Source organism: Strix aluco, chromosome 2 (genome assembly GCF_031877795.1).
Source record: "Strix aluco isolate bStrAlu1 chromosome 2, bStrAlu1.hap1, whole genome shotgun sequence".
Lineage (NCBI taxonomy): Eukaryota > Metazoa > Chordata > Aves > Strigiformes > Strigidae > Strix > Strix aluco.
In genome coordinates this window covers 107,728,464-107,754,287 of record NC_133932.1, presented here as the reverse complement: position 1 = coordinate 107,754,287, position 25,824 = coordinate 107,728,464, and the positions used below count along the sequence as shown (strand labels likewise).

The window sequence follows — 25,824 nt, the reverse complement described above, 5'->3', positions numbered from 1 at the left end:
GCGGCCGCGCGCCAGGACTACACCTCCCAGCAAGCACCGCGGGGCGGGGCGCGCGGGGCCACCTCCCCGGCTCGTCACGCGCGGGCGGGGCGGGGCGGGGCGAGGCGAGGGGCCGCGCCGCCATTGGCGGAGCCCGCCCACCGCGTCACGTGCGCTCGCGGCCGCCCTCCCAGTCACTCAGCAACGGCGCGCGCGCTCGGCCTCCCGCCCTCCTCCTCCTTCCCCCCCCCCCCCCCCCCCCCCCCCCCCTCCTCGCGCTCGTCACGGAGCGTCCCGCTTCCCCCCGCCCCCTCTCCTCCCCCCCCCCGCCCTCCCCTCGCGCGAGCCGCCGGGAGCCGCCGCCGGAGCCGCCTCGCAGGAGCCGGGAGCCGCCGCCGCCGGGAGCCGCCGCCGCCATGGCCGAGAACGCCGCCGCCGCTGCCGCCGGCCTGGAGAACCACCGCATCAAGAGCTTCAAGAACAAGGGCCGCGACGTGGAGGTAGGTGCGGGGCCGGCGGGGCCCCGGCCGGGCCCGGCCTCCGCCTCCGGCGGGCGCGAGAGGAGGGGCCGGGGCCGGGGCCTGGCCGCGCTCGCGGCGCCGCCGGCGGACGGCGGGAAGGAGGCGGGGAGCGGCCTCCCGGGGCGGGCGGGCGGGCGGCGGCGGCGGGGAAAACGCCCGCGGTTTTTTTTTTTGTGGGTTTTTTTTTTTTTTTTTCTCCTCCGTCATGCGGGCGCGGCCGGCGGGGGGCGGAGGAGGCGGCGACGGCGGGGGGAAGGGTTGGCGCGGCCGGGCCGAGCGCGGCCCCGGCGGGCGGTGAGCGGGCCCCGCCGCGCCCCCGTCGTCGCCTCCCCGGCTTGCCGGGGTGCGGGAGGGCCCGGTGGGCCCCGCGCCGGCGGCTGTGCCCGGGCAGGGCCCGCAGGCGGCGGGATGCACCACCGCCCCCCCCCACCCTCTCCTCCTGCAGCTCCTTTCTCCCAGCCCGGCTGCCTCCCCGTCCTGCCGCCTCCCTGCGCCCCCTCCCCCGTGCTCAGCGGGATCGGGGCTTGGACGGGGCGGACAATGGTGCCGCTGCCTTTTGTGCCGGCCCCTCTGGGCGGTTGTAGCCCTTCCGCCGGGGCAGGAGGCTGCCCTGCCCGCCCTCCCGGGCCCCGCCGTGCCGCTGCCGCACACGGGGGCCTGGGCTGGTGGTAGGGGCCGCTGCCACGCTCTGATGAGCCTTTTTGCAGTGTACAGTGCTGGCCGATTTTTCTCCCTGTAATGTCTTAAATCAACATTTTTTTTTCTTTTTTTTTTTTTTTTTTTTTGTACTGGTAGGCACATAAGTAATCGTCTGCTGGGCGTCTCCATCCAAATCGGGAAGGAGTGTGGTGCTTACTAAGGCTAACGGGGTAGTAGTTTACTCCCCCGAATTTGAGAGACGCTGATTAGGAGTTTATTCCCTGGAGGTATTCCAAAGGTCTTCTGAATCTGTGTGCCGTTACCGGGGGCATCTTCAATTCTAGTCGCAATTGAAAAGGGAAGAAATCCCAAATCTTGTGTTTAAGTTTCTGTAATGGGAAAGGAAGGGGGAGGGAGTTGTTCTGAAATCAGACTAGGATTGAAATCGGATTAGGATTCGCTAGAGTGAAAGCCTCAATATGTGTCAGATTAATTTGACTTCACCTGAGGGTGTTTTCCATGCTTCTGTTGATTTTATCACTTAAATTCACTTCTGTAATCAGTAGGGCTGGAATTCTAGTCCCTAGAAAGCACGTTTTGTATTTTAGCAGAATTCACACCTCTGCTGCTATTGTTTGGGTGGAGACAATTTTATGCAGGTCAGGCTTAGCAGCAGCAGTGTCTTTAAGATGACATTCACGGTGTAAACGAATCTTTATCTTAATTTTTGTTTAACTTGGTGACAGTGAATATTTATCACAGAAAATATTGTATGTAAAGAGTATGATAACTTCAACACTTCTAGCTAACATTAGTAAATGTTAGAAAGTAACTAAAAATTGCCAGTCCTTCTGTTTAACGGTTGCTTTTCAGGGTAAGGAGGAGGCGTGGTGGGTTTCTTTTTCCCCTTCTCATCCAGTGAGACTCTTCCTGCTGCTCTTCATTCATTTTGTCCTTGTCTCATCTCCCCGTATTGGTTCCTGGCTTTGTTGCTGCTTTCTCTGTCACTGGCCTGAATCCATCAGAGCTCTAAACAGGGAAAGGTTAGGTATGTTCGTGCCTAGTGTGAACTGATCTGTCATCCATACTTGCTTATATTATAGCATGCCCAAGACTAGGGGAATTAAATATCTGCCTCTGCGGGGGAGAAGATGGGAATTGACTGCCTAAGCTTTACTGAAATCAGTTATACCAGACCAGTTAAGGTAGCTTAGCTCTCATTTCGTCCTGAAGAGGAGTAATTATTTTGGAATAGGGTATTTGCTGTTACAGGGAAGTATATCCTCTAGGGTTATCTTACAGCATGCTGACTGATTTCCTTTCATGGCTGAGCCTAAGACTGTTTGGTAGAGAACTCCAACAATGTTAATGTGGTTAAAGCTTTCATCCATGCTTTTGACAAGGGTTACAGTCTAAGAAGCATCTTTCTTTTGATGAAACATGGAAGTACATAGAAGTTGTATACCCATGGAGATATGCTAAAATGAAATTTAGATTCATTTAAAGGACTGTAAAAGATTATAAATGTGTCAGTGTCTTTCAAAACAACCGACTTTGTATTAAATGTCTGAAATTTTCTACTTCACCTCCTTTTTGACTTTTCTGATTGTGATACTTATTTAAAAGTTTGTGTTGGAAGTACCCTTCTAACAAAACTTTATATCAACCTTAAGTCTCTGGAAGTAAACCAATGTTAGTTAAGTTTATAGTAGAGAGTGAAGGAGCGCAGCAGAGCTACATAGTTGCTGTTACTTGCTGTCCTTCTTTTAAGATACTGGTACACAGACTGACCTGCTGATTGAACAGTTTGTCTGTATTTAGTGAAAATTATCAGTTCTTCACCAAATGTTTCTTTTCTAAATCAAATATTATATGTAATTCCCAACTGTCAGTGATTAAATACACTTGGTTTGGTCCCTGTGTTGCAATGAGGAGTTTTATGTAGAGATCCTGCCTCCAATTTTCTGTACTTAACTTCGTAAATCAGGAGGCATCTGTGCTGTTGTTGGCATTGATCTGAATCTACACATTTTGTCAAATTCCACCAAAGAGAAAATAAGTGGTTAGGATGACGGAGTAATAAATCATGGTCTGATATCTAGATTATATCCTTTGGAAAATCTAAAATATTCAAAACTGTATGCTCTAAAGTTCAGTTTCAAACCAGTGGTGTTTGAGTCACCTTCTGCCTGGAGACAGTCGCTGCCTTTGAACTCACCAGGCTTGAATACATTCTTTAGTAATCTTCCTTTGGCTTCTAATAAATACTGATGAGTAGTTATTGATCCCCTCTGGGTACAGACTCTTCTGGCAGACCAAAATACCTACTCCTTTAATTTGTAGTTAACTTGTATTTTATTACTGGGTTTGCTAGGCCATATAATTGTCTTTGCTTTTTGTTAATGCAACTTTAAGGGAAACAAAAGATGAGTGAGTACTGTTGTTTTATGTTAAGACAGACCTCAGTACCCCATGCAAGTTCTCACTATGCTTCTTTTCTTAGAGCAAAGAAATGGGTTTGAGTGGAAGTCAAAGCTTCTGAATCCTTGACCTGCACAGGTTCACTTGGCTTTTCCTAGTTTCAGGTTTGGGTGGAAGTTTCTTACCTTTTTGTTGTCTTCCTCTGTTGAGGAGGTAGAGCTGTGTATATAGAACTAGAATTCTGATTTTGAGATATTAATACTCCCAAAAAGTATTTAGCCCCCAAAAGAGATAATAGCAAAATCAAATGCCAGAAATGAAGTGTTACTCACTTAATATGAGTTTGTGTTCTTGCTTTTATTAGTGAGACTCTTCTATTTTTATAGGTACTGACATGTGATTAGCAACAGACAGAGCTAACCTGAACCTGCAGAACAGCAATAAGGAGGCAAGACACTAGTGGCTTCATCTGGACAAACAACTGCCAGAACAGCTTCTCCTCACAACCTTCTCAATTTTATATTCTCCAGATACGTGAAAGAGCTTTTTAAATTGCCCCATATATGAAGAGAAAGCTTTCCTGTGTTGATCACAGGCATGTAGTCTTAAGTCTCAGTGGGTTTTTTCTAAATGTATGGCACTGACTATTCCGATACAATTGGGGCTTTACGGGATAAGATTAAACAGTTGCAATCACTTAATTTGTAATAACCTTTGTAACTGCTGCGTTTATTTGTTTATATTGACATCTAAGCTAGCCTAGCTTTTAGAAAACCTAATTTGAACCTTCTGATTTTTCTGTTTGCAGTTCTTCAGCTTCATTCTTTGCCTAGTAACATCCTTCTTAGGCTTTTTTACTCCCCCAGCTTGGACTAGAAGTGTTACTTGTTCTTTATTACAATAGCAGGCACCCATATGTTGGGTCACTGTTCTCATGTTTGAGGTGACAGATCAAACGATTCAGCCCATTTCTTTTTGTCAGGATTCCTGACTAAAACCGAGGAAAAATTCTTGATGAATGGAGATGTTACCATTTGTAGGGCTGTCTGCATGACATGTATGCATGTTGGTTTTGTGTGATGCAATGAGACTGTGTGGTCATGTAATTAGCAAAATGCACACTGGATCAAAAGTAAACCTCCATGTGCACTCATTTTAAAAAAACCCCAAACTACTAGTGAAGAGTTAGTGCGCTATAACCTAAATAACTTTCTGTAAAAACACTTTAATGAGCGGGATTAAAATTTCTTTTTCATATACTTGTCATACCACTAATCAGAAGTCAAACGAACAGAAGCCCTTGAAATTTGTTGAAGGCTGTTTCCCAAGAGGAGACATAGCCACTGTCATCTTTCACCTACTCCTGCTCTATTTGCTTTAAGCTTGAGAGGTCCTGGCCACTGATGTCTTTTCCCCAGTTACAGTTTTTTTGGGGGTAATTGTATCACCTTTTGGTCTGTATCACCTTTGGGTCCAGGGACTTTGAAGGATCCATTTTTATTCTGTACCTTCAGCATCCCGACCCCAGATGAGGCAGAGGAGGAAACTGGGCTTAGCCCAGATCGCCATCATCAGCTTTGGCAGCTTTGGTGTGTTTACTGTTGCTGCTTTGCTAACAGTGTGGATCTAGTTCTTGAGGGTGCTTGAATTTATTCACGTTTTTCTGTCATGCTGCCGTGAATTTTTTTGCAAGCAGAGGAATATCATTCTGGGGAGGCCAAATCTACACAGTCTCTGGGCATATGAGAAAGGTACAGGTTGACTTAAAGCCATGTTCCCATCAAGTGTCAAAGGCTTAGTGCAGTGGAGGTACCATAGCTGCACAGTGTTAATGAATGAGTAGACATGCTGCTACCAGCTCGTTTTTTGATGCTGTTCTGTGCACTGACTAGTGTTTTTGCTGTCTCCCTGTACTCCCCTCAAACACTACATGAAACAAATAAGGCTTGTAGCAATCCCAGAAAGCCCATTACTTACTCCCAGCTACTTTGCAACAATCCGGTTTCTTTCAGGAGCTCACTTTACAGATGGATCATTTTTTGCCTTTCACTTTGCTGGCACAGGAATGGATACTGGCAAAGAAGGGCTGAGAGGGAGTAGGGCTGTTATAGCTGATACAGGTTGGTTTAAGGTACTGTGGACCTGCTGCTGTAATAGCCTTACTGGCTTGGTGAATCTCAGTAGTTTAAGTGAAAACACAGGTGTCAGGTAGCTTCCTGTTGGGAACTGGATTTAATATAAGATCCAGTACTCTCATGCAGAGTTTCTAAGCCCTGACTCCTGCAGCTTCTTTATTACCCTTTCAGGCCAGTATATATGCTTTTGGGAGAATACAGGTGTACATTTTTTTACTTTGGAAAGAATTACATGAGTAGGAAATAAGAGGTAGATGTGGGAAGCAGCCTTGATTGCTATTGCTACAGAATACAGACTTTAGTTAGTCTGCAAGTAAATAGTACTATGCTGTGAAATGTATGTGACTCTTGGCAGAAAGCAAGCACCTAGTAAGTCCACTTAGATATACTGTCTTGGATTTTCCTTGTGAGATTCAAAATCAATTGAATCCATTGCATTTTAAAACGTTTAAAAGACACACATACCCTAGGAAGTCATTGCTTGTTTCAGAAATACCTGTGGAGAAAACAATTTGGAGATGGCATCTCATAATGAACATAATCTTCATAAGCTGATTGGGATCTGTGCTTCCTGTATTGAGGCCCAATTATTGCTGTTTGTTGTTGTGATATACCAAGCCTTCGCTAATCTTCCAGTGATTACAGAATTTTTCTTCATTCTTGTGTATTTCTAACACTACAGCAGTTGCACTGGTATCTCTAAGGCTGCTTCTATTTAAAGGATTGATTTTTAACTTGTAAACTGTCAAAGTCTGGTCAAAGTTGGTAGCAGTGTAACTGTCATATTAGTTTTAAGAGCTCTTTAACTATTTTTACATAAGTCTTTGAGGCTTTCATAATATTTGTGCAGTTCCAGCACAAATCCAAGCAGGACATTTTGTCCTCTAAAACTGTGTTATCTGAAAAGACAGCGATTAGGAGGATGTACCAGCTACAAGTGAGTGATCAGATTTGTATTTATTGTGGGATTGGAAGTGGAATGAGGCATCTAATTTGTAAGATTAGACTAGAAGATGCAGTGAACTGGTTGAAGCTGATGGGGCGTGTCATCAAGTAGTAAAGACAAATTGCCAGGTGAACTGACTTGAAATGAAAAAGGAATGTAAAACCTATATATTTTCCAAGAATAGAGTCTAATAATTGTTTCCAAAATACCTGGCACTGAAACTCTTGATACTGAATTGGTATTCCTGATTACTTCTACAATTGCAGAAGCTGTGGACTTTGCATTCCATTTCACAAAATTTGACATGGGTAGTCAAAGGAGCTGGTTTCTTCCAAAAAGTTAGTCCTGCATTAAAACCTTGGAGTGAACTAGTTGCAAAGCTCTTCATGTGTCTTTAATTTTCTGCTCCCTTAGCTTGCTGAGCCAGCCTTTCATGTCTGAAGAAGACCAGTGCTGGCTCAAAGAGGTCACTGTGAAGGGGAGAAGGTATACTTTGTGTAGTGATATTTAATTGTTGGATTGTTATCCCTTCATAGTCAGATTGACACCATTAAATCTGCTGAGGAAGCTCCATATTGTTTCTTCAGGGTCAGCTGACACTTGTCTCCTTTCTCAGGTTAAGCAAACGTTAGTCAGTTTTAAACTTGATTTTGTGTGTGTATATTTAATAAATACAGCAAGTACAAAAGAGGAATATATGCTGTATGAATGGCTGCAGACAGGAGACAAAATTAGTATCTTCCCCATTCAAACACCTATTACTGAATGACTTGTTTCCCTCATATTCTGTCCTGTCTGACTAGCTGAGGATCTCTTCTTGTGCAGTTTTAATCTTGGTTACTGTCAGATTCAGTAGCAGGTGCACTTTGGAGGTGGTGATAGAATAGGTGATTTGCAAAATCAACTTGGAGAAATGGCTTCCTCATAGTTTGACTTGTTAGCCTTGATGGAGATGCATTTTAATGAGCGCTCAAGCCTTGTTGCAAACTTGCAGGTGTGGAACATAGTCAAAGCTCATCTGCATGAGGAGAAGGTGGTCAGACAGGGTGCTTGTGGCCAGGTTTTCAGAGATGCAATAAGGGGTTCCTGGCCAGGTGCAGTGCGAGGTTTCAGGTTTGCAGTTCTCAGAATGTCCTAGTCCTTGCCTTTTCTTAATCAACAGCAGTGTAAGTCAGAAAGTTGATGAAGTGATGCAGAAAGACATTGTGTGTCTCTCTCAGGTAAGTTCAGGTCACCCTAACCAGCAGATACTGGCTTTGCGTGCAGCTTTTTGGCATCAGGGTCTCTTGCCTCTTTTCATGCACACAAATGTTAGATTCAAAGTCAGCGGTAGCGATTTCTCTGCACCAAAAGTCTGACTTGCAGCCAGATATAGAAGGCTTTCCACATCAAGAGAGAATCCTGAAATGAGAGAGCCCTGCTAGCAGTCAGCAGGATCCTGTTAACCACTGTTTGTCAGGCATGCAAGAAGAACGTAGGCTGGTAATGGGTAGTGTTCATAACACTGAACAAACAGCAGTGAAGAGCAGCCTTCCGGACAAGAGAGACGTTTAAGGAGCTCTGACACAGGCAATCAATGTGATGGTGCCTTTGAGCATCATGAGCTGCCAGCAGCAGTTCAGAATCTGGCAGTACCCTCTGCCCGTGCCCGTTGCCAATAGGGGCACAGCACACTATACCTCTGTGCTCAGTGTAATGTGTTTTGGTGGGCCCCATAGCTGTGAGGTTTGAAGGAGTTTTCTATTGGTTCTTATCCATCGAAACCGGACCGCTTTTGGTGGCCTAAGTAACTTCGTAGGGCTAGCTGATACCCTTTATTGGAAGGATGTATAAATTGGAATTTTAAGAAACTTGAAGTTATCTTCAAGGAGAGAAGTATGATATACAAAATGTTCAAACAGCAGAAACACGGGATCGGGGCTTATGTCACATTAAAAAGTGAGGTAGAGGCATCTAGAATTCATGATACTGAAATGATTAGCTCAGAAGGGTCACTGACAGAGTTCATAAAAGATCATGGAACGTTGCTGGAGTGTATTTTCTAATTCCTAATGCTCCATCTTCTTCCTGGGTTGTCAGCTGGGTTTGTTGTTTTTTCTTGCATCTTGAGCAGAATGATCTCTTCATAGATTTAATTAGGCAGCTAGCACATGTTTAATCTTTTTTTGCTTTTTGATTATAACTTTCAAAAAATAGAAAAAAAAAAATCTGATTTCATTTGAGCCCTGTAATATTACAGCAAAAAGCTTGCTGTGGATGAATATAGACTAGCTCCCTCTCTAGGGACTTGATTTGTTGTTTTTTTTTATGGCACCCTGTGAATGTATACAAATTGCAATTATTGTTTCTCATTTTATAGATGGACTAATAGGACTTTTTTTCCTCACTTTGCAGGGAGGTACTTATAAATACATCATCAAATCATAGAATGATTGTCTGAGGTACTTTGATATTACAGTTGAAGACTAAGTATCTGGAAAGGGAGTGTCTTTGTTCAAACATAGATTGCTCAAGAAGGTATCTGGCTAGTATTTAGCCTAATAGGTTTTCTTTTTTTTTTTTTATTGTTCCTAGGGGAAACTAGTATAAATATTTGGCAAGCTTAAGAATGTCTGGTCTTCTGTGGCATTTGCCCCAGAAGTCTGTGAGGCCTTTCTGACCAAACACTTCATTTTGTAATTAGATTCTTGAAAGTGGTTATCTACAATTTTATAAAAGCTTTTACCTTTAAAAGAATTTAAGTCCTTATGCTGATCTAAAGATGAAAATTTTAATCTGATGTTTGCACCTAGTTACCGTGAACAGCCATTTTAATTTTGCTCTACTGTTTTCTGTTTTTATGTCCTGTACACAAGTGAAGATGGTATTTTGGCTGTGAAGTATTGCATTAAAAGTGGTGGATTTGATTTCTGGTAGCATCTGCTAGACAATACTCAACCTATACCTCTGAATTGGGGTCTTCTAGACTACAGAAGGGGAAAGGGCCTCCTGCTCTTTTGCAATGGCAGTCAGCTGTTCTGCTTGAATAGACAGGTTGGTGTACTTTCCCTCCTCTGTAAGGGAATGGGAGGGACGCTTGCTTAGAAGTAGGAGCGGACAGAGGTGGTGTCACATGTTGGGAGAGACCAAGCAGTCATGTAGTGGTTCACTTGTTCTCCCTTGAGGACAGGATAAACTTCTGTTTCTAGGAGATTCTAAAGCATCTGCTACACCATTTGTGCAATACAGGAAAATAACAAATATCTTTTTAGTGTTCACACATCTGAATAGAAATTTGTGTCCTGACAAAAGCAGATTCCTGTAACAAAACTGTATCAAATTTCAAATTGTCTTCTATGTATTTAGAGTGTGTCAGGAAGCCTTAATCATCAATTCTTTCTAAAAAAGTGTGAGTAGGAATCATTTGTAGTTAGGCTGTCTTGGTTATCCACTATTCTTGGGGCTTATTTGGCATGTCACAGTATTTGGATAAGGCAGAGCTGTCATTATTGTAAAATTCAGTATGTCCTTCTGTTTCCAAAAAGTGCAGGAAAAGAAGACAGACTTGATATGGGTGTCCTTCAGACCAGTAGTTTCTTTTGGGTTGTAGTATAAATGACCAAACTCCACAGTTCTTCAAGGTGGGCTCTTGTCAAAGTGGAGATTGCAGTGGCTGCATTGCCACTGCTCTTTGGAGCACTGCATGGACAGGTTCCTTGCCCTGTTAGGACCACAGGACAAAATGAATACTTTTAATTCGTTGGTGATTCTTGCTGCCTGTCTGTTGGTCTGTGCAGACTAGCTGTTGCACAGTGATGAGTTAGCTTGGGGTGCTGTGGGATTACCTGGAAACTTCAGTTTGACTTCAGGTGGAGCCCATATGGCTGCATTGAGGTCTTTGGTCTGATGTCAGTAAAGGGGTGATTAAGAGTATTAGATCTACATCTGAATGGAAATGCTGTAAAACTTGACTAGGTATAATGTCCTTGATTCACACAACAGCAATAACTGGAAATCTACTAGATTCTGTCTTCCTTCCCCCAGTTTTGATGTTGAAGAGAGAATTCCAGCTCTTCTATTTTAAAACAGCAGATAAAATGTTGATTGTATTCTGGACTGCTTTGTGTCCTTCAATATTGGTGCAATTTGTGTTGAATGAAGCCAACTAAATTGATTCAGGTCCAGTCTTATGAGGATTGTTTGGTATGTCTGTACTTGTAAACTGGGTAATTGCTATATGGAAATTAAAACATGAGTGCTCAGATCTCACACCTTTGCTGGTAGTAGCTCAGTATGCCAGTTAAACAAATGCAGAGAGGATATCGAAACCTCAAAGAATACGCTTACAAAAGAGCTGGTAAGAAATAAACTTAGCAATTGCTTTTCTGCCAAGATCTCTTGGAGCAGTAGATGATGTGGATGGGCAGCTTTGTCTGCTTCCATAGGGCATTCAGGTGAGTCAGCACCATAAGCAACAATAATTGGAGGCTTGTGGCTTTCTATATTGGCATGCATGTCTGAGTTGAGTGAGTCATTACCCATCACTAAGTGAAAGAGTCACAGTGGGTATCTCATGCATCCAGTTTGCTGAGACTAGTCAGGTTCAGATACTTGAATTATCTTGCCCACAGGCTGGCTAACAAAAAGCAGCTGGTATTCATTTTAGGGGCCCCAAACTGGGGATTACAAAAAAAAGTGTGGCAGCTCCAACTGCAAAAGAACTAGTTTTCCTTCAGTGGCCTTTATTAACCCTGAGAAACGCAAGTCCCAGACAGATTATGGCATAAAATGCAGTAGCGTAAATACTGCACTCTGTTCCTAATGTACCTAATACTGCGTTAAAGGTTACAAGCCAAAAGGAAACTTTATAGTATTAAAGTTCTGCAGCACACAGAGAATCTGAACCAATTTCTAATACTTTCTGCAAAATAAGAATGTTTCCCTAAAATAGGAGCAAATACGTTTTGAGTCAAACAGTAATCAAATGAAATAAAACTCTTTGGGAGTCTCAGGTCAGGGTACAGGCAATAAGTGTATTTGGCTGCTTTGGTAGATCTGTTGCTTGTGCTGTGGAATCCATGCCCCCTGCCTGCATTTCTAACTGGGTCAGCATAATTTAATATGGAGCTATGATAACAAAGCCAGAGGTGAAGTTGTTCTAACTTTGTAGTCAATATGACTGAAAAAAGATCATTTTTTTTCTTAGGACAATTTGGAGCTTTATGGAAGTACTTCATAATTAGGTAGATCTCAAAATTGGGTGTAGGGAAGAAGAGTCTGCCTAGAACATACACTGGGGAGGAAAAAAAGGCGGGATAATAATCCATGATGCTGGTAACTAAAGGAATAAACCTAACAGAAAAGGTTAATTTTGACTAAACATTTGATTTAGTTTGGCATGGATGTAAAATCTTTTTGCATGTCCAAAAGAAATAGTGAGGATCAGTGTGCACGGCATCACTGGTTTCAGTTCTTTCAGTTGATTAAGTAGTTGCATTCAGACCATCGTGATGCTGTCCCAGAATTTCGATTTAGTAGTCCCAGAATTTTTCCTTTATGTGTTGTGATTTGCTTGCAATTCTTGGAGTAAGCTATATGCCCTTTGAAAATGTGAACAGGTAGAACAACAGTGTCACTTCCTATCAGTGCCCTTTTGTCTCTTTGTTTTTGGCTGAAGACAGCTGTATCAGGATAAGTAGAACAATATTGTCAGTTGAAGCCTCAATTTTATATATACTAACAAATTATATTCCTATGCAAATAGGGAATATTTAACTTCTAATGTTAACCAAAGCTAGGCAGATGACAAACCTTAATCATCTCAACTGTTGTATACAAACAAGCACTTGATTTTTTTTTTTCTGCCCAAAACCAGCCCAGCTCCTGAGGCTTCTGCATTTTCATGTGCATTGCAGTATTTCATGCTCGTTAAAAGGTGTCAGAGAAGAAATAAGGAAAAAAGGCTAGTAAAACGATTTCTAGGGAAGAACAGTGTTTACTTCATCAGCGCAAACACCTTCTCCTTTCACTGTATTGCACCCACACCTATGTTGTAAAGTATTTAAACTATACTCTAGGGTATGCTCATATGCAAGAGGGGAGGTATTAGTTAAATCCAGTCCAGCTGTTGGAACTGGGCCAGGTTTTTTTTCTTTCAGTTAGGCAGGTGGAGGTAGTCTGGAATTGACTTGCAAATACTAAGCTCTTTCGGTACCCTGTATATTTAATCAAGCTACTTTACTATCCCAGCTATGTATTCAGGGTAGCTCTTTCCTGTAAACATGTATCTTCTGGTTTTCTGAGACCAGTTTCTGTAATGTTGAGAGGCAAGAGCAGAAATAAAGAATTTAAATGACCAGTTATCTTTTAATGAAGTTTATAGGTGCAGAGAAATTAGTCAATTTATTCTCTCTTTTCCACTTAATAGCTGAACTTTCAAAAGGAATTAAATGCGCATCTTGCCAAGTTCATGAAAATGTACCTTTTGTATACACAGAATAGCGAATAGCCAAAACTGACATTGGTGTGTGGTGTTCATCTTGTCAAGGTGAGCCTGGCTTTCCCACTTCTGTGGGCTAGCTGGAGGCTGATGCCTGTTGGTCAGCCTGCAGGAGAGCAGGGGTAGCCAGCTAGCTGCTTGTGCGGCAGCTGGCAGGGCAGCCATGCTGGCAATATTGATATGCTGGATGGCATAAAAACATCTGTTTCCTGCCTCTCCATCTCTGATGTTTTCTGGACTTGCTCCTGTTGCAATGGAAGTGGTAAATGTGTTGATTAAAAGATGACACTCTTCAGGTATCCCACTTAATGAGGCAGCTAGTCTGGGTGAGCATCATGCTGAGCTCCAGATCTCATTGTTACAATGGTAGGTAGATTTTTAGTCATTAAATGATGGCTATGCTTTAATCTTCCTTCTGACACAATTGGTATAGCTAAAAATGGTTAAAACGTTTAAAATTCATACCTCTTCCTGTTGTAGTATTTAATTATTTTTTTCTGGACAGAGAATGTACATTATTAAACACCTTGTGCATGAAACTTCATTTTTAATTTAATTTAAGAAATCTTTATCCCAGCATAACAAAGGGAATGTAATGACTTGAGCTTCTCACTAGTTGTATTATTCACACATTTAAATAGTTTTGGTTTTCTGATTTGTACTGTAACTGGGGATGAAGTAATCTAATCAAGCATCCAGAATTTCTTGTCTCTGGAAGTGATATACTTAAGGGACTTTAAAGTGCTTATAATCAATTAAGATTGATTTTTAGATATGAAGTAGAAATTTCAAATTAATAGAAACCCTAAGACTAGTTCTGATATTTCATTGTGAATGAGATCTAACTTGCATAAAGTAGTACCAGTGTTTTAAGTCCTCCTTTCATAAATAGAAGGACTATTCTGACTGCTTTGTCTCAGATGTGGTTTTGACCTTTTCAATTAGCCTGAATTTTCTTCTTGTAGTCTTGTATGACTTTGGTAGGGTTTTGGATTATTTGGGTTTTTGTTTGTTTGGGTTTTTTTTGTTGTTGTGTGTCATGTCTGTTTCCCTGTCCTGGAAAAACACACTACATTATGTATTTGCTACAGACCGTTTTGGAAAATGTTATCTTGTTCTGATGTATATTAGGCAGGTACAGATGATTGGTTTTGGGGATTCCTTGATATTTTTTTTTTTGGTTTACAGAAGCTGTATGAGTTGCTTTTTCATGTAGTTTGATGTATTCTGCAGATAAATGTGTTTTATGTTAGAAAAAGGCTCAAGAAGCCAGAGAAGCTTGCTAGACTTAATTCTCTCCTTAGAATCTCAATGCTATTCAAAACTTCAAAGTAATCTTTTTTTTGTTTGCCGGGAAGGTGTGCATGGGCTGTCTTAAGGCATCAGGTGGTAGTGTTACAGCAGTGATACTTGCTCTTTAACATGTAGTGAGCATCTTGTGCACCTTTGTGCAGGGTTTCACAAACAGAACTTGTGAAGCATGCATTGTTGAGCCAGAGGGTCCCAAATGTTTAGTCATTTAAAAACAATTATTTGAATGTGCTGGCAGTAAGGGTTACTGTTATGCTGATAATTCAGGATTTCACAGGGTTATCTTTAGCCATTGCTTTTTGATATCAAGAGTTTTATGTACAGTTTTGTGTTGTCATAAACCAAATACCAACTGAAAAATCAGGAAGACATTTCCCTTTTCCACAGATGTCTCTGAAACTGAGCTTTGAGTTTCTTGTCAGCTGCTTCTTCGAAGAGAGGTATCAGAGCTGAAACACTGATCTGATGAGGATGGCTGTCTTCTGTGTGCTTCTGCCCATTAAGTGTGTCAAAGGCAGTTTTACAGGGGCTGTGGCGTTCTTTGAAGCCTTATTTTGGGCACTGACTTGAGACTTGCTTTGTTTTCAAGGTCTAGTGTCTCTTAAATCTCTTTTGCCAGCTTATCGTTTTTTGTGTTTTGTGTTGCTGTGAAACAAGGTTCTCTTGCAGCCCTTAACAGCCTTAATGTGTGTAGTGATTTTCTTTATTGGCATATGAAGTTAATTTCATTTTGATACTTTGAGGGAACTAGGGATTATTTTTCTTTCATGTGGAAGGTGTTAGGGAGAGATTCTTGGCATGTAATGCTTTGAATCTGGCTTTGGAAGAGTGTTCAAAAATTCAGGGTAGAAGTGAGAACACTGATTTATCTAACAGCATCTAGTAGATCTTTTGGGTTTTTTCTGGTTTACTTTACAAAATAACAAAATGCCGAGAACTTGAATTAGAAATACTACTGAACTTATACTTTTGACTTGTAACAAGATTTATGGTACTTGGTGCATTACTGTGGTTATGTCAGCCTGTCAAACACACTGGTAAATAATTGTTCTTCACAGATGGTGAACTGGGGAGGAGAAATCTCATGTTACAAAAGCCTTATGAACTTAAGTCTCACTTGAGTCGTGTAACAATTGAGATGTAATGTTGTAGCACAACTTGGTAAGTGTTGTATGTTCTTGTTTCTTAATAGTACATGCTGGACTGATAGTTACTCATTTTTACTTTCTGTACCTTGCGTATGGTGCATTAATACCCTTGTGTTCAGGAGTGGCCTCACGATTCAGATTCTGCAGGAATAAACTGTCGTCATTTTTGTGATTTGTAGAGTTTTGCCTATGCTGAGTTTTCCCTTTCTGAGATTTGGAGTTTCTCTTTTTTTTTTTTTTTTTTTTTGATTCAGTGAAACGGTTCAGCTTTGTCTTGGGGGATAGTTTTGAGATGTGCTGTTTCAGTGTGACATGAAGTTACTTGTTTGAGTACGTTAAGCTGAGAAGTCACTGCAGTCAGATGCTGTGGATGTCAAACACTGTATCAGATCCCTTGGTAACATCTCGCTAGGCTTCAACAGTGTTGCATACATAAACTTCAGCAGATGGTTGTCCTAGCCTGGAAGTTGGTAATGAATCCGTGGGGTTAAGCTGCAAAATAATTTTGTCTGTTCTCTCTGTTTTAGCTGACCTATGTCACCTGGGGAGAATGTTTAACCTTTCTACTACTGTATAAATCTCTTGTAAATGCCTATCAGTTCCCTGTGTGCTGCAGCTTGCAGGTAATATAAAAGTCTGGTATTCTGCTTACAGTGGTAATGCTTCCTTAAAGGGAGGCTTGCAGTGGTACTTAAGACTGCTACTTTCATATGCTGTTGGATTATAGTATGTTTACTACTTCTGAGGCTGTAGGAGGATGCTGATAACCTGCTGTATTTCTAAAATGCTTCATCTGAAACAGAAGTTTTAAATACCTACTTTTTAAGAAATGCCAAATCAGGACAAAAAATTAACTGGATCACTTAAGTCTGGTTTTTTGGGGAATAAAATTTGAGTTTTACTAACCTTCCCTCCCAACAGATAAGATTAGAAATTGTGCCTCTTGGTTTGCAAGTTTTAAAATAAAGCTTTTGCAAAAGCCCAGCAGGACAGTCCAGTATATAGCATGGTGCTATATGTATACCTGCATTTCCTGTAATCAGATGGGATTGAAGCATGCTTTTGGTCTTAGGAGTGTGGTCTCTCAAGGCAAGGATAGCCAAATTGCAGACATTCAAAGGTCTGTCATAGAGCAGTTCATCACTAGTTTATCAGCTCTTGTGGTAAAGAGGAGAAAATCAAGATGGGGAACAGTCTGAGCAAATCACAATTCAGTAGCAAACATAAAACTAAGAAATTGGGCCAATGTCAGGTGCATACATGTTTCATGTACAGTTGACATATATGAAGTGGAATCCATGGTTTTAAATACATTGGTATACAATGGTCATCTCGTATGTCAGGGACATGAAGTGTCAGGTTAGAAATAATGTCAGCATACATCTAGCTGAGAGCACTGGTCGTGATCTGACCATGGCAACCAAGTTTAACTGCCAGAATGCACCGTAGGTTCTTCGGGAACTTCAGTCCCATATACTTGTAGGAAGACTCTAGCCCTAACACTGTATTACTGGTTCTTGAATGATCCTGGTGACCCCAACATGGTGAATTTTTAAAGATGATATGCCAGCAGGAGACTCTGCAAGACTAGGAGCTCTTAGTTCAGGGGGTCTCAGATAACACTCTCATCAGTTCTGTGAAGTTAAGGCTAAGCAATATCCCCAGTTATCAACCTGCTCGCTCTGTGAATGAAGGTAGCAGCTCTGGCCTTAGTGGTGAGTACTGCCTATTCTGCCTTTTAAAGGAGGAAGGAAAAAAGAAAATCTGTCAGAGCTGCTCTGAAAGAGAAACTGCATGTAATAAGTTTAAAAGGAAATAAAAAAGAACAGCTAGAAGTGTAAACCCCAGGTAGTATGGAGATCGCCTTAAGAAGAGTATTAAAGCTCAGAAAATGCATGCTACTAGTCAGCAAAAATGTCTGCATAGTTGATAACCTTTTCTCAAGAATCTTTCTAAAGAGTATTAGCTCTCTAAATGAGGAAAAGATGGGAGATTCTTGCACGTTAAACGTAAAACCATAATCGAGTAGTCAAATATTTTGAAGATCAGCTTGATAAAAGCAAAACACTAGTGTAAGAAAATTGAGACAATTGGAATAGGGTAGGATCAGTGGGGCTGAAATAATGGAAGTATGAAACAAAGATAAAACCCTGATTGAAAATCTGAGTGAATTATTTGCCTTTAGAAAGAAGCTTAGAGTCTTCCCAGTAGAGCCTTTATGGATGGATGACTCTGAGTAACTGTCTTTAGTCAAAGCATTGTTAGAGAAGGTTTTAGAGTAAATTGATGAATGAACAGTAATGCCTTGCCTGGGACTGCACTGTATTTGCTTTTTTCTAAACCAAAAATATTAAGTTGCTGAACTGTTGGACACAGCATATAGTCTTTCTTAAATCTGCCTTCATTCCAGAATAATGATAGGTGGCAAATGTTATGGTTGTGCCCTAAAGAGCTTGAGATTTGGTCTGATTTTTCTGCTCAGTAGAAAACATTGTGGAGTATTATCACAGATAAATGAAAAAATGAAGGAGTAAATTGTAACTAGAGAGCAAATTTAAAAGTAAATTGTGTCTGCATCAATTACATCACTGGGATTTCAAATCTGGTACATACAATACTGGATTTTGGGGAGAAAATGCTAATGAACTTAGGTAAACTCAGGTTAACTGATTTGTCATGTGATGGGGTACCCCTTAAAATTTAAGTAGGAGTAAAAGATTAGATTTTAGGGTGAGGTGGGGCAATGTTACTAATGGAAAGTTCCGTAAAGATCTTTGGTGTCTAGCACATTCAGAATGATCAAGAAGAGGAGATCTTACAGTTGGAAATCTAAGACAGCCTTGTCTAACTATATTTTTCCATTGAAATGCAGAGTTATAATGGGGAAGAAGTATTGAAAAACACTTCTAGGCTATTTGGTGCCCTTAAATTTGACACAGTTATTAAGATTATTCAAATATAAAATTCTAATAGAATGAGTAACTTGAATGACCAGTCTTGCTGGTTGCATGCAATGACTTTTCAGGTTCTTCATTTGTCGGTTCCCCACCTATCCAGTGCCCTCCCATTCCCCAGCAATCCAGTCCTATCACACTGAGCTTTTGCGGCAGGGTCAGATGGTCACAAGAATCAAACGTTTAGCAAAATAATGAGGGGAGGGGGTGGGGAGCGTAGTTCTCATAGAAGCTGTAGTGCTAATGTCCTCTTACCTGTAAGGAGGACTTGCTTTGTTTAAAGTAGTATATATAGTTCATGCTTGTAGATGTAAAAATGAGAATTGTATCTCCGTTTACTGGAGTGAGTTGGCTAATCAAGTAGTGGACAGGAAGACAAGTTTTCCTTACTCTCAAATCAACCTAAGATAATTACATGAATGCTGCTATGCAAACTGGTTGAGAACAGTGAAGCTAGGATAATGTTGTAAGCACTGAAACTATGTACTGTATACATTCATGGTGTGAAGTCTGCTCAGTTAATTTACCTGTGTTTAAGCTTTAGCCTGTTCAGTATTTCCTTACATGGCTGATGGGGAGTGCTGGTGTTTTCTGTGTACTGCTGGTCTTCACTGATACTTTTTAGCTCAGGGAAGTTATTTGCCCTAACTCAAAGGGAACGTGATAGCAGCAGTGAAGGTCAGTAGCAAGGATAGGACGTAGAAAGTATTTTAAAAGGCTAATTTTAGTTAGTGTGGGTGATCTTTCTAGGCTGCCAGCGGTCATCCAGCCCTGATTTTCTCTGAACTGCATTCTGACAGTACATGTCTTTTCTACTGATTGTAAAATCAACCTAGGGAGATTGCCTTCAGTAGGCTAAAATTGTTCTTTTTCAGTCTTTTGATCTCTCTTAGCTAAGAGGTATAGCAGCATTGTAGGGAATGCATCCTGAGTTCCCAGTATCTTTAAGGAGCTGAGATGTTTGAGCTGGTTTTCCTTTACAGTGTTTAGTCTATAGATCCTAAATAGACTCAGTACCACTGTACTACTTTGTTTCCTTTTGCCACAAGCCCAATCTGTCTTGTTTGCATTGAGCTCAGACATCTTCTGTCACTCATGGTTCATTTTGGCCAGATAACTGGCATAGGTTACGTGTTTAGGTTGTGAATGTGATCCTATGAGACTGTCTAACCTTTATTTACTGCTTCTTTTGGTATGCACATATGAACACCTGGAGAGTCATTCCAGTGAAACTCCATGGGGAAGTCAATGTTTTCTGCCTTTGGGATAATTATTGTGGTTTATGACAAAGCTTTCTGTAAGGTGTATAATCTTAAAACAAACAAAAAAATCCCACAAAAAACTTGTGCATCTTGCTAGGAAAGATTGAGTTAAAAATTATGCACACTGTTTTCCTTATCTTTTAATGAATAACTGCACTTTTAACATAGAAACAACTGATTCCAAACTAGAATACTACTTTCTTTACATAAAAATAATTTTTATTTTTTTATTTGCAGACTATGAGAAGACACAGAAATGAAGTTACAATTGAATTGCGGAAGGTGAGTCTGCTTTTTTTTATCAACTGTGTTACTTTGCTAATTATGCTCTGGTGTCCTAGGTAAATATTTTGCCATAAGCTTTGCTTCATGGCCCCAAACTTATATAGAAAAGTTGTAAATTTGTAGATTATGAACTGTGGATTCTGATGTTAGTCTTACTCTCCAATTTGTTAAGCTCAGTACAGCAGAACAGTACTGTTATACTCCAGTGTATCGCTTGGAAATGATCCATATTCAGTTTCTGTACCAGTTCTCATATTATTACAGTGAAGCTGTCAGCTGTTCAAATGTTTAAAGTCTCCAAATGGGAAAAGGGAGAGTTTTAGCATTTAGGAAGTGTGGATGTTCTTTTATTTTGTTTTCTGGAAATTACTGCTTCTGTACTGTAGAGGGAGTTAATTTTAGGGTCAGATTTTGGTTATATTGGATAAATGCCAATATAGCTGGGAAGATCATGAGCATGAGAGGTGATCTAGTTCAGTGTTCTGCCTAAATGCAGCATTTGTTACACCCTTGTCATTCATGACTTTCCTTATAGCCTTTCTAGGTACCTTAAAGACTTGCTGCTGGAGGACATTTTCACAAGCTAAACTACTCTTGGGTTATGTATGTAAAGAGAAGGGATAAACTTTTATCTGCCTTTGGGTACCCTCAATATATTTGAGGACTGATACTGGCCCCTTTAGTTTTGTTCTGTTGAGGCAAATTCAGTTCTTTACCCTTGAACATTCTGTTTCCTACATTTGACTTGTTGCTGCTCCTCAAATCCAAATTGCTTGTATCTTTCTGAAAGTGTGGAGGTCTGGAAGGATGCAGGCCACAGCTGAGATTTAAATAGGACAGTGAAAAACAATTCTTAACACAGTATTCCTATTTATATTGAGTATGTTGTTGACAGGCACTCAGTCTGTGATCCATTATATTCTTTGGCCACTTCCTACAGTACCGCAAAGTGCAAGGGTAGTTGTTTATGTTCTCTATTCGCATAGTTAAATAAATGCAGAAGCTTTAAACGTGATTGCTGCTTGTCTTTTGAATTGCATCTTTTTTCCTAGATTTTCTTGAGCTTGAATTCCCATTCTGATCCCAAATATCCTTCAGGGCCTCTCCAGCTTGGTATTGCCCATGTTTTCTAATATTTTCATTAATAACTTGATGGAAGTGTGTGCTCTGAATATTCTAGATACAGGCCAAGCTCCTTTGGGTCCCCCATCTGGTCCATGTCTCCAGTTTGCCAGTTGAAGCACTGACAGTCTGAGTGGTGCTTGCTAAGGAGCAAAATTGGGGACCCACCCTATTTCATATAATTTTTTTTCATTATTTGCAGACAGAGAGAAGACAAAAGTCTTGCTAAATTCCAAGTGAAGGGTTTGTAAATATAACTTATGTTGATAGAAATTAGCTTGACTTGTTTTTGAGAAATTTTGTCTGCGCTTATCACCTGATTGTGTAGGAGCTACCAAAAATCTTGTGCTAGTATTTTCTTGGGATCCTTCTGCTCTTCTTAAAAAAAGAGACTTTGTGTGTTTGTTTTCAGGTCTTATAGAAAAACTTCTGTATCTCATTACAATATAAAAATTAAATATTTCTAAGATTCATCCTGAGGCTATAAGAATTAGTTGAAGAAACCTAACTGGACCCAGATGACTGGGAAAAAAAACCCTAGTACTTACATGAGCATGATGTGTCATCTAAAAATTGTTTAATGCTTTCATATTTTCCTAATCAAAGAAACTAGCTGAAGATGTCTGAATGTGTTGTGTAGCTTAAACTGACTATGGCCTCATCAGTTCTGGCAGATGACCGAGGTGTGGAGAGAGCTGCTTTTACATACAGTGGCAGGTACCAAGTGAAAAATGAAATTAGCCAGTTTTTGCTTAAAATGAGGTTCAGGTAACTTTGATATCTGAATTATCAGCAGTTGAAGTTTATGTTGACATGTTAGAGGCCCTCTCTGTTCAGAACTAGTGTGTTGACTCAGTGTAAAACTCACTGTATAACTGTGAAATCCATACTGGGAAGAGTCATTCGTAGCACTTGGGCAGCCTGTGCCTGCTAGCAAAGCAGTGCTGTAAAAGATGGCTTAGCTAATGCAGCATATCCTCACACATCTTGTTAAATTGAGACTACATGTGAGCATTGCAATGCTGTCTTTGGAGAGAGATTTGCAGTGCAAAGTGAGAATTTCAATTTTAATTTAATTCTCATAATTGGTTTTTGTAACAGGTCACAATTTCAAGGCCATTTTATTACAGAAGCATGGTGGGGAATAAGTCATACACTTAAGACAAGACAATGGATTGTTCTGTGTGGAAGGAATCTTGCATGTACCAGTAGTACATAAGTGAAAACGAGGAAGAGGAAGCCTATGAACTGCTAGTGACTTTTCACTGAAAACTGTGCATGCAAAGATTGGTTACACATTTAGAGAAGACGAAGCACTGGATGTAGGTCAGACTGAAAATCAAGAGTGAACAGCAGCTGCAGAACTCTTAAACGCAGGAAGTTATGTTCTTCTGGAGTGTTTGTTGAACATCTTCCACTGCAGAGAGCAGAAGAAATCTGTTTTAATAAGAGATTCAGCATGTGTCCAAGTTGTTGGTTTGCAGTAACTGAACTGGTGCTGGCGGGCAACTGGTTTGCTGTGGGAACTGTCAGATGTGAGGCCATTGCTTCTGGTACAGAATAGGGACTGAAATGTAAACAGATATATTATATTAAGCTCCAGCAGTGGAAAGGATAAGATGTAATATCATTGCTTCAGTCTTCATCTTTACAGCTGGCATTGCTACCCTAGCATGAGTATGCCAAATTCAGGATATATGTGTTGCCATGACCTTAGTAATCCACCAGTGCCTCTTCAAAACAAAGGGGTATCTTCCCTTTATCCCATCTATCCCGGTACTGAGTGTACACCTGGCTTTTGAAGAAAACAGGCAAATTGAGTGTATTCTTGATCTGTACAGTTGAAGCACTACACACTCATGGGTTTGTCTCTCGAATCAACGTGTGTATAAGTATTAAATGAATGGATCTGATGAAGTTGCTTACATCTCTGTTTTGTAAGATGGAATAAATCAAAAAATTCACAGCTTTGAACAGTAGTAAACAATTTCTGCATGCTTTAGTGTGAGGTGTTTATTCTTTTGAGATTAGACATCAAGGTGCATTTGCCACACGTTCTGTGTTTCAAGAATATATTATCTCTATTCACTATCTTCACGCCACAGCTCTTATTCAGAAGGAAACTTTATGGTTTTTTTACTTGTTTTTTCTTTTCCCAATCACTTATTTGTTTAGGAATAAAGCTAACAAAGCTATCTCTGACATAAAAGGGTAGCAGTTTTCTGGCAGAATCCTAGGCATGGGTTGGCACTGTGAGCCAGTCAGATGACACTCCTGATGGTCAGGTGCCCTTTCCTGATTACATATTGGCCTGGCTGAGCATATGTTTTACATGTTTTGGAAATGGACCTATTACATTTCTGGAAAAATGGTCTTGGTGTCTGGCTATATTGTTAGTGCAGCAGCGGGCCTAAGAGCTTAAAAAGTAGCCATCTCTCTTACCAGACAGACAAGATAACCATGTCAGTTGTGGTGATGGAGATGTGTCTTAGGATTTAGAATTTAAACTCAGTGTAGTGTTTTGGTGAAGTCTGATTTAGAATGTTTATCACTTATTCAGCATTGCAGAAACCTGAAGGCTGCTCTGTTAGCAACAGGGACCCTGGAATTAATTGACTAAACTAGCTGATTAGTCTCACTCTAAAGGGGAGTGGAGTGGATGAGTAATGGTTAGGATTCAGTTTAAGGTTCCATATCTAAATGGAACTGGTAACTTCATTGCTGTGAGCCAGGTCAATGCTTTGGTCATTGAGTTAGATGCCACCCTTCAAAGGAGGCCTTAACATGCCTAACCTCAGCAGAAACAGGATCCTGTCTTCTTTTAAGGCCTGCTAACTGAAATCCTAAGAACTTCCAGGATCTCACACAAGGTTTATTTTTTACTTTCTTGGCAAACTCAGCTGCCTCTGAGAGCTCATAGACATGAGCTCATGAAAGCTCTAATTGCCAATTAAGCTTGATGCAAGGCAAAGCAATTATTTGCTAAATAAATGGTGGATCAAGGAGCCATGGGCATATGTCTCTTTTTACTTGTTTCTCTGGTATACTGTACTTCTTGCCCCTACTCTGATCTTTCTTAAATAAGATTGCTTATGTCCACAGTAACTCCTAAATAAAGTAGTGAGCCTTGAAGAAAGGGGTCTCTTTTCATGTTGCTGGGAGAACTAGGGTGGGAATAATCTTTTTCTGATTCTCGGGAAGTCCAGGAATGCAAAATGAAAAAAAAAAAAAAAATCCACATTTGTAGGGTCAGGATAGTAAAACTTGCTTCTGTTATGCATCTTTTCCAGTTCAATGTGAATATATAGCTTTTCATTCACTGTAAAGTATGGGTTTTTTTAGGTGTAAGTCTACCAACTTCAAAGAAACCTACAATCACAGGGAGACTGAAGCACTATTAGTATGTTCTTCTGGAGGCTTCCCTATACAGGGTTAGTACCGCAGATTCTTGGGAAAGAACTTGCATCTAGCCTGCCTTGACTAATTCCTTAAAAAAAAAAAAAAAAAAAAAAAGACCCTAGGAGGAAAATTAAATTCCTGATGTATTCTTCTGGAGACTTAGTTGAAAGGGGCTATGAAGAAATTCCTTGGAGGCTTGTTTGAATTTTAGTTTTAATAAGAGCATGCCTTTGCCTAACAGGCCTCAATCTTTGCAGTCTGTGCTTGGGGCTGTTGGGCCACACTGTGGTGTACACGTCTACTTATTTTTTTAAGTCAGCCTGCTCATCTTCTGAGAAAGATATGCACTACCCAAACAGAAACGCTGACTGCTGTCTGTTACCACAAAGGTGGGTTAGCAGAACTCAGATGTAGAAAAGTTGCCTTTGTCTTCTAACAGTTGCCTTTGTAGCTATGCTCGTTATCTGAAGAACAGTCTTGGAATCTGTTTGACTGCCTTTGGATGCAAGTGCCTTAGTTCACTAAGCATGTAGGATATAATTTTGATATCCATAGATTGTAGGATTGTCAGATTGATCTGTTCAGCCTTTTTACAGGTTTACAGGGATTTTTTAAATCTCTCTAGATGTTAAAGAGTTCTAAGACAGTGAGTAGAGCCAACTAATGGTCCTTTCCCAACCATTAAAGAAATTGAATCTTTCCCCAGGTTCATATCCATACTGGAAATTCGCTCAGGCTAGATAGCTCACCTAAGAAAACTTTCAATAGGAGGATATTCAATAGAGGTTTTCAGAGCATCCCTTTAACAGGATGAGGTTGGAGTGATAGGCATTCTCTTTTTCTTCATGATGGTCTGTAGCAGGTGTTCTCACCCCCCAAAAACCAAAATTGGAGATTACATGTAAGTGAAATCTAGAAGTTCAGCTCAGTCTGTCACAACAGTGGTAGCTTCAAAAGGACGTCCAGACAACCTGAATCTAACTCCATCACTGGCCTGATCCTTTAGTCTTTCGTAGAATGTAAGAGCAGAGGAAAGAGCTGTTTATTGTCATCTGTAAGTATAGCTAATGATGGCTGGTACTCCATTTCTTAATGTTGAGTTTTTCTTGAAGTTCTCTTTGTCCTCAGAGGACTTAAACGTAAATATCTTAACTTTCATGCAAAAAAATCTTTCATCCTACTAGCTGCTGAGTTCCTAAACTTTTCCCTGACTTGAAGCAGCAT

General features: G+C 40.7%; 1 protein-coding gene across 3 annotated transcripts in view; it reads left to right on the top strand.

The window, feature by feature from the left end:
- The first annotated feature begins 323 nt into the window (after positions 1-323).
- KPNA3 (karyopherin subunit alpha 3) overlaps positions 324-25,824 on the top strand; it is a 51,895-nt gene continuing 26,394 nt past the window's right edge. The window contains exons 1-3 of one of the 3 annotated variants that reach the window (XM_074815744.1): positions 361-479; positions 3,947-4,008; positions 20,032-20,076. In XM_074815744.1, coding sequence (XP_074671845.1) covers positions 20,035-20,076 — 42 coding nt within the window. In that variant the 5' untranslated portion in view covers positions 361-479; positions 3,947-4,008; positions 20,032-20,034. Of the gene's footprint in view, positions 480-3,946; positions 4,009-16,098; positions 16,202-20,031; positions 20,077-25,824 lie in introns of those variants that run through there. The other 2 variants (XM_074815742.1, XM_074815743.1) reach the window with 2 other exon arrangements.